The sequence below is a fragment of the Diadema setosum genome, chromosome 15 (assembly GCF_964275005.1).
Source record: "Diadema setosum chromosome 15, eeDiaSeto1, whole genome shotgun sequence".
Lineage (NCBI taxonomy): Eukaryota > Metazoa > Echinodermata > Echinoidea > Diadematoida > Diadematidae > Diadema > Diadema setosum.
In genome coordinates, this window is record NC_092699.1 from 12,664,488 (window position 1) to 12,673,584 (window position 9,097).

At 37.1% G+C, this 9,097-nt stretch overlaps 1 protein-coding gene across 1 annotated transcript; it reads right to left on the minus strand.

Moving 5' to 3' along the window:
• Positions 1-1,490: 1,490 nt before the first annotated feature.
• On the minus strand, positions 1,491-2,195 carry LOC140238536 (uncharacterized). The gene has a single exon (XM_072318439.1). The coding sequence runs from the start codon at positions 2,193-2,195 to the stop codon at positions 1,491-1,493; it is 705 nt and encodes a 234-aa protein (XP_072174540.1).
• Positions 2,196-9,097: the final 6,902 nt, after the last annotated feature.

A 9,097-nucleotide genomic window follows, 5' to 3' on the forward strand; every position in this document is an offset into this window, starting at 1 on the left:
CCTCTAACAAGACAGCCTATACATGTTTCATTTCTTTGTTGTCGTTCTGTTAAATTCGTAAGATATAAACTTCAACAACCCAGCGTGTCTCTTCCTATCTATGTGAAGCTTCCAGATGAATCATTAGTACTGTGTGCACCTGTTACTTTACTTGATTCTAGTGAGAGTAATTGTGTCAAGGTCATTGGGACTCCGTATGGACTATTTTTAAACTTGATTACAAAAAATGCATGCTGGCATCGGAAAAGAAAAAAATAATTTTTTTAGGAACACGGTTTAAGCTGATGTAAGCTCTTAATATACGGCCATATAAAGTGACAAAAAATATAATCGCAATTCTATCAATCTCCCATCAAAGATTGCCTAGACGTTGTCTTGATTATTGTCTACATCGAGTAAGAGAATGACAAAAATTAGGGGAAAAACAAAGCTATGTTCCTTAATATCAGTATGTAGAACAGTCACATTACGTAATGTGTTGCACCTACTTTCTGGTCCCTTTTTAGCCACAACCTCTGTCTTCGTCCTTACTATCGCCTCCGAAGGCCAGGTTTCAAGCAGTGATTGATGTGAATGTCTATTTCAACATTCATTGAAAGGGAATAAGTGACTGCTTTAGGAACCAAAAGTTACATTTTATCAATATAAGAACATACGCAAACAGAAGGAAACTGACCAGAAATGAATATGATTTATTAGTGGAAAAAATGAGCCAAGAAAATGGGATTTCTCCCGATGGAATCCCATTTTCGTTGCTCATTTTTCCACTAATCAAATATAAGAACAGGATACACCTAGGACAATCAAAACATATACGTGGCATTCGGCACCTTCACTCTGCCAGGTTAACATTGCGCATTATGGACGCGCAAAGCAAGTAGATTGAGACTGATTAAGACATCCTGAATGCATTGTCAAGGTATGGGTAAGGACATGAATCACTGTGTCTCCACTGTCGTAGAACATGCAACACAATCAAGGCGTTGTGACGCCACGAGCTTAATAGTCAGAGAATAAAACACAAGAAAACATTGAATATGGAAATAATGATAGATAGTCTTCAAACTCATTATGATATAAACATACCCTTACCCTGTGGAATGTAAGGGGCTGATTGTCACGATGTGATCATACATTTACGTACGTTCACTGCGCACACTGGGTTTACAGGGATATAAGTGTCCGTGTTGGGCAAAGCGTGCCATCGCGTTAATACCGTCACATAGCAGTGAGTCATTTATGAGAGCGTTTCTTGGAATCTCGCTCGTTCTTCCTCGAATGCTATACATGTCTTGTATTTGTTGTCACGTGACAGGATCAATTAATCATGCCGTAACAAAATGATAAAGCACATAAGAGAATTATCATCTTTAGTAGTTAAGTTCTGTTCAAAACCACCTCCTTTATGAGAATTTCTTTCAACACCGCTGCTTTTTAGAGTCCATTTCTACGAGCGTCTTTGTAGCAAATTACTTATACTCAATCATCAACTATGAGGTAATGTCATGCACCTGCGTATGAAATATTCCCTTCGATCGCTTTAGTACTTTGGTTCCCTTTTCCCGCTCTTTCCTCTCTGCGATGCGCTTGCGCAGACGATCGATCACTGCCTTCGCTTTCGCGTTACCGATTATGGTTCGGAATTTCTCCACGCTGTCGAAGGTGAGCCGCTCCGACAGTGGCAAGTCCTTTGCTTCGAGAATCTGCTCGGTGGTGAGGTGTCTTCGGATCAGGACGTCGCTCTCCTGCTTGCACTCGGAGAAACGTTTGGCGGTTTTCCTCTCCTCGCGATGCAGCATTTTCTGGTCCAGCCGGTCCATTGCCGAGTCCATTCTGGAGCGGGTTCGCCCGCTGTACCGACCGAACGGTTTCATCTCGGCCGTGGCGGGGATGCTTGGTAGGAACGGCTTGTGTTTTCGCGCTTTGTTTCTGGGACGCACGCTCTCTTGGAGAGTGTTGCTGTACAAGAAATGGTCCTTCAAGTTTGCCTTGAGTCGCTTTTCCACCGACTCGTACTGAGCCTGCTTCAAGCTCTCGTTGAAGTAGAGTTGTCTCGTGCGTCTCTCCAGTTCTCGGTCCTCCATACTGTTCCTAGTACCGGCTCGACTCAGGATCTTCTGGCTGACTTGCTGCAGGGCCAACCAGCGGTCGTGCCCGCTAGGGAAGTCGCTGTTAAAGCCGTTGGCTCCTGCCATCTCCTCCTTCTACCTTGTCAGAAGGACCAGTAGACTGCTTGACCTGGTTCGATGGAATAGACAAAAGGGAAACTTAATCCGTGTCTGTAATTTAACAGACACCTAAAATAACTCCTACACCATTTTTTTCCACATGGACCTATTAGTTTCACTTCATTTTTCAGAAACATGATGAACAAACAAGTCAGGTACATTTCCAGACATTATTGAATTCCATCTGGGTGAAATGTTCAAAATACGAATTTGTATTGAAGCAAGATATAACATCATTGTCTTCGATAACAGTATGAAAAATATCATAAATATCTAATTTAAAAGCATGAATCGTTATCACTGGGAATGTTGACATCTTTTGTTGCGCTTGACAGCTTATTGTTATCATAATACAATCAACATGACTGGTATAATAGTAAGAAATTTAGTATATGATTTAGATAAATGCTTAGATATCAAAAGTAGTATTTCATTTTCACCTCATGAGTAATGGGGTTCACTTTAAAAACTGGCATGTCCCTAGCAAGTCTTGAGTTACCAATGCCCTGTTCAAAGATCGAACAAAGATTGAAATTTCACTTTTGAAAATATATCATCCAGACAGTTTGCATTGCTTTTTTAGTACTCTTGACATGTATGTATACACACATAATGAATCATTAAAAACATATGTTCTTCTGCTAGAGCCGCAGCGTTGAAATGTGACGTAGACAAGGTTTGGCACACTGAGTTCAAGGATATCTTCGTTTCTCTGAGATGAGCTCATATTAACAAAAGACAAAGGAAATGCGTTTCTGCAGTGAAATTTTCATCATTGTCCGAGCTGAAGTACATGATTTGGCTCCGACTCCGATTAAGATATTGATAGTACCTGATTCAACACGTAGCCAGTCAAACTGTCTCCCATGCTCCTTTCAAGCAGTATGACTGCTGATGAAGAAATGGTACTTACACGTATTCATTTGGTTTTTATTCATTTCGACTTGTAATGCTTCGACTTGTTCGAATTTTGATGATACTATATTTTTGTTTGTCATATTTTTTCCCGACATATGTATTGGATGGACGGAAATCAGTTCGAATTCTAATAAAATAGTTATCCCTCTTTTTTTATTCAGTTGCATGCACATGAAAAAAAAATGCTCTATTGTGCCTCATGGAAAAGGTCGTTACAAAACATAGGTGTGTCTGAATGAGTGGTATTAGCTATTCTTGTTGCCTTTTGTTTGTAACGGCAGAAGACTAGTATTTAAAAAAAAAAAAATCATGTTGCGGTTTTACGGAGAGAGATAATATCATTCCTGAATTAACTTCTAAGATGACGTGAACGAATCATGAATGAAGCAGTTATAATTAAGGCTAACCATGAAGTAGAATATTTTTGGAACTCTCACGCATGGATAGTAGGTAATGGAACACTCGTAAATATTGAAGCGCAAGAGCTTAATATGTTCTCACTCATTTACTCCACTGCATAGACCTAGATTACAGTGCATGCATTGTCTCTCACGTTCACTGAAATGAAATAACCATTATATTGCATAATACAATGCAGGATACTTATCGAGTGAGAAAAAGCTCCATTTTCTGGGGAAAACAAACTACAATAATGTGATATATTATGATATTATACATATATACATACACACGTACACATAATATGTGTGCGTATGTTTATATTAAATAGTTGGATGTAGACACATTTATGTATCTAAGCTATAGTTTAAAGGCAATACCGTGTAACAATGAATACATGTCTTGATATCTTTTCTTTTTTAGTACATTGTGAAAAGCTACCCACAATTAAGGATTTCCTTCGAGCATAAATGGTATACAATACAATTCTAATTATATATGAATTCATCATGGGCATGGGATTGAAGCATTACACCTTTGACCACAAAACTCTGGCTGCCGAAACATTATTGTTCTAAACTGCTCTTAGCATACATCCCAAACAATGGCGAAAGGTTACAACTTTGTTCTGGTGTTTTTTCCTTCTTGTAGTTTCTTTCTTTTTCTCCCTGGTGGTCATGATTGCTGAATGAAGGCCCCCTTCCCGCCAAAAAAAGACATGGTATGTATTATATATATATATATATATATATATCTTTGAGGCTGTATAGAAATTCCATGTCTGTCTATAAGAAAATAAGCAATGTACTTGAAGCACGATAGCATTATGAAGGTAATTATTCCTTTTCCCCCAGTTTAAAATCTTTTAGAATTATTAGCCCACAGGGAATCGTCTTTCTTATCACCAAAAGATAATCAAGACTTTATGCAGTACATGATATTACATGACTATACCTCTCTCCCCCTCTCCCTTTCCTCTCTTTTTTCTGAATTATTTGTATCCCTTTGTAAGAACCACAGCATCTGCATTACATTTTTTTTTTGTTTAAAGATAGCAGATAGTGACAGCATATTTCTTCAAAATATTCGAATCAACTACTTCGACGTTTCAATTTAATTCATTTTCTTAGTACACCTTTATAAAACAGAGCGAAAAACTGCCACTGTTGCTCATATCGAAATCAGTCCCAAGTTTAGAATATGTGTATTCAAACTTATCATTATGAAGAATATATGAATACAAAGTGTGTGACAAAAAGTTTGAAAAATACAATGTACTAAAAAAGGTGAAGGATTATTCTTTTATTTAGGTCTCCCAGTTCACTGTTTATAATCACTTGTTTTGATTAGTTGGCTTAATTCCCACAGTGCCGTATACCAGTACGGCTAAGCTGATTTGCTTTATATTCAATATTAGGTCCAATAGCCATTTGGTCTAATAATCACCTTGTCTTATCTCACATCGGCTAATTATCATTTCGTCTAGTGGCCAGATGGTCTAATTAACACCTCATTTATTAAGATGTAAACTACGTAGTAAGCAGACTAATCCGATGTTAGACGAAATTGGCATTGCCCAGCTGGAAAAAATTCGAAGAAATGGTAACTAGTGGTATAGACCATGTGGCATTTAGGGCCCAGACCAAATGCTTATTAGATGGTTGGAGACAAAATAGGATTAGACCAAGAGGCATAAGGCCGAATGGGCATTATGCAATTAAAGTGGAATAAGACCATGCGGTAATTAAGCTGTCACTTTGGGAATATTGTACTCATAATGTTACTTACGGTGATGTTGCATACCCACAGTACATATATCCTGTGTGTAATACTTTGCTGGTATGGTATCATTCGGAAATATTAGCTATATAGATTGTACTAATCTTGTCACGACGACAAACCTTTACCCACTACATGCTCTTCAATAGATTTGTTAGGGTATAGACATGATAGAGTACACATGTACAAGTCAGCGGACAACTAACCGTTAGCCTAACTTGCTGTGTGTAATACTTTACTGCATGGTATGGTATAATTCGAAAATATTAGTTCTACATATTGTACTAATCTTGTCACGACGACAAACCTTTACCCACTACATGCTCTTGAAATAGATTTGTTAGGGTATAGACATGACAGAGTATATGTCTGATATGTACAAATAACGGCGGACAACTATAACCGTTAGTCTAACTTGCTTCGGATACTACTTGAAGACATGCCGATTTTTCAAATGCTATTTGGCCGACTCACCTTTGTTTAATCTTAACAGGAGTGCTGTGTGAAGCTTGCAAGGCACACCAGAGATTGCAGAGAACCCAAACTTACGTTCTCTTCTGCATTGCTTCAATTATTTTGCGGTTACCAGGTTCAATTTGACAACTATTCCATCGTGCTTGTAGAGAATCGGCCGATTAGTATGTACAAAAGTCTCAGAAAAAGCTCTTTGTACAGCGGTGTTGTCCACTCTGTGTACGATCAAACCACTGAGGGACAGGCCTATGTGTTTGCCCCCTTTATTTTGCCTTCACCGAAATCTTGTTTCGGCTGGCCACAAAAATCGATCTAGGATTTAAGACGTGACTGGGCTGCACCCGTTGTTCGAGAACAAAGTCCAGCACGATTGAAAAACATGGATTATCGATGACTTTCTCTCTTCTCTTATTCTCTGCTCTTACCCATTGTGGACACCCCATTTCAAGTAGTTTGATCGGTATTTGGAGCCCCGGGTCAAATCAATGGTAGATAATGGCCGTCGCTAAGGGACGGGGCGAGAGGACGGGGGAGAGACTTTAAGAAATCCGCCAACCATAGCACGGGACATTCACTGGATGCTATTTTTCGTATCTTGGAAGTCACACGTGATTGGGACCAAGTGATGCTTATGAAAGTAATCTTTTTTTCTGCCTATTTTCCCCAACCCTCCTCAATTTAACAAGTTTATTTCACAAGGACTCATAACAGACTACTTTACATCAGTCTATTATTTTTTGTTTGGCCTTTTCTTGATTTTGTAATTCTCTCTTTCTTTTTTCTTTCTTTTTTTTGGTGCAGATCCGATATTTTAGCGAATATTATCAGAATTTATAGATATTAGCAATTCAAGGTGAACTTCAACATTTACACAACAGGAAGAACCCCTACAAATTTCAACTTAAAAGTAACAAAGAGTTTTGATTTTGATCGTAAAGATTCCAACGCATCACACATATCATAATTTGAGTGAAGTAAATTTTTATCTCAATAGATTCTGATGTATAACGAATTTTTATGACTACACGGTGAGATTATCGTTATGTGGCGTTCTCGTGGTGAGTGAAATTAATTTTCTGACCTTGATATGGACGTTTAATTAATAAAAAAAATTGAATCATTAAAATAGATCTGCCATGCCGTTGAATTGATATGAGTCTGCCAATACTAACACTACCGTCTAGCCTTGAATCTTTGCAAGTGACGTAAACAGTTGTTGCTTGACTAGTCGTCATCAACCGCTTTCCTTGTATATAGACTGAGATACTCTAAAGTGATTATAATTTTGCAACAACAAAGACATTACGATCTGAAGCTCCAGTTTTGTATATGCATGTATCTGCAACGTAGCCGAGAATAGATTGTATATTTCTCTCCCTTAGTTTTATAAATTTAATCATTTTCTTTTTTCTATTGAGCTCAAATTTGGAAGGGTAAGAATCCAAGGAAATGAGAACAGCATTATTATTATTATTATCATTTTATTTGGCAGAAAACATACAATACACAATCAATTACAAAACTCAAAATAATCAATCAATACAATAACACAAAAATACTTAAACACTGGATGCACCTGACAGGGCTGCCAGGCATTGGGCAAAGTTAACTAAATAACTGTAGTCCGCGGAACGCCCTAACCTATATCCCTTCCAGGCGCATCCAGTGTTACAGATTTATGTGCCACTGATTATCATAATGAAATACAATTGTATTCATAACTATACCGTTTAAAATCTCTTGCATAAAAATACAAATTATGTAGAAATCCTTGTATGTTTCACAATATCAAATCACAATAATACAAACTCATGATCACACCAATAAAAGGGTGATATAATTATAAAACAGATCCCTTTACTTTCCCAACCCTCCCCTCACTCACTCCCCAATTAAAAATCCAATCACAAAAAAAAATAAAAAATCAACCACCCGTCCCCCATCATAATTATTACCTCACAAAATATCTATTCATTAAAAAAAAAAAAACACACCAAAACTTGGATATGTCTTCAACCCCCCTCCCCTCACACAGAATTCATTACATTCACCATACTTGATACTTCCAAATCATTTATCAATTTAACCAGGAAAACACCACAATATACCAGTTAAAATTCTCTCAACCCACAAAACACCCCCAATCCAAAATTCATAATTAAAAAAAAGAAAAAACAAACAAACAAACAAACAAACAAACCCCCCCCCCCAAAAAAAAAACCCACAAAAAACACAAAAAACAAAAACAAAAACAAAAAACCAAAACACACACAAAAAAAAAACCCCAAAGTGATTCAAAAACACAAAATGGCACTTTGAAATACAGTGTCTGTCAAATTGAAACGAACAATGAAATAAGACTTGAGAGGAGATCTGGGGCCTGCCTCACAAAGAAGCGAAGTCGATCCTAATCCCACGACTGACCAAAAACCATAACATGCTGTGTGCGTCTCCAATGCTGCTCAACCCACCAATAGAAATGAAAATCAGGGAGACCCCCTTCATGCAACCATTGACACAAAACAAAACAAAAAACAAAACAAAAAAATTCTGCAATCATTCATAACAATTTGAGGCGCGTGGTAGCCAAGCCAACAAAACTGAACAAGGAAACCAGCAGCATACCACAATCTCTATCCAATCCCAATTTCTAAATTCAACCAATTTTCCCCAAGAAACACCCCAGAAAACATATAGAAAAACAATCAATATACACATATATAACATATATAAACATATAATTATAATTATACAATTATAATTATTGTCAATCTGCTGGATTGACTAAATGACAAAAAACAAGGGGAAAATGCAGCTGTTTCTAAAAGAAAAAGGGTTTGAACTATGACAAACAGGTAAAATCATTAAAGAATTTGCACAGATACCAAACAGAAAAAGCAGAAAGTAAAAGATTTGTTACAGCCTCCTGGGCTGGAAAGGAACGACGTTTCTCAGACAGGAAGGGGAAGGTAAGAAAAAAACAATAACAACAAATTGACTGTCTAACCAAAAAAAAAAGATGTATTACTGCTTTTGTTGAAAACAGTGTTATCAATAATTAAGGGGAAAACAGCTCGTAGCTGGCAAATCTTAGGCATGAATACAACTCTATATTGTCTGATCTTCACAGTAAAAAAAAAAAAACCAAAACAACAAGTATAAGATTTAATCAAAAAATGTAACAATTATAAACATTTTAATCAGATTAATGCCATGAGGTATACATACTACGCCACCCTATACAGATTGTACATCCAAAAACTAACAAACACATATTCATTCACTCATACATATTTCAT

Bases quoted from the DNA above. Each gene is read 5' to 3' on its own strand.
- LOC140238536 (XM_072318439.1), bottom strand. From the start codon at position 2,195: ATGGCAGGAGCCAACGGCTTTAACAGCGACTTCCCTAGCGGGCACGAC.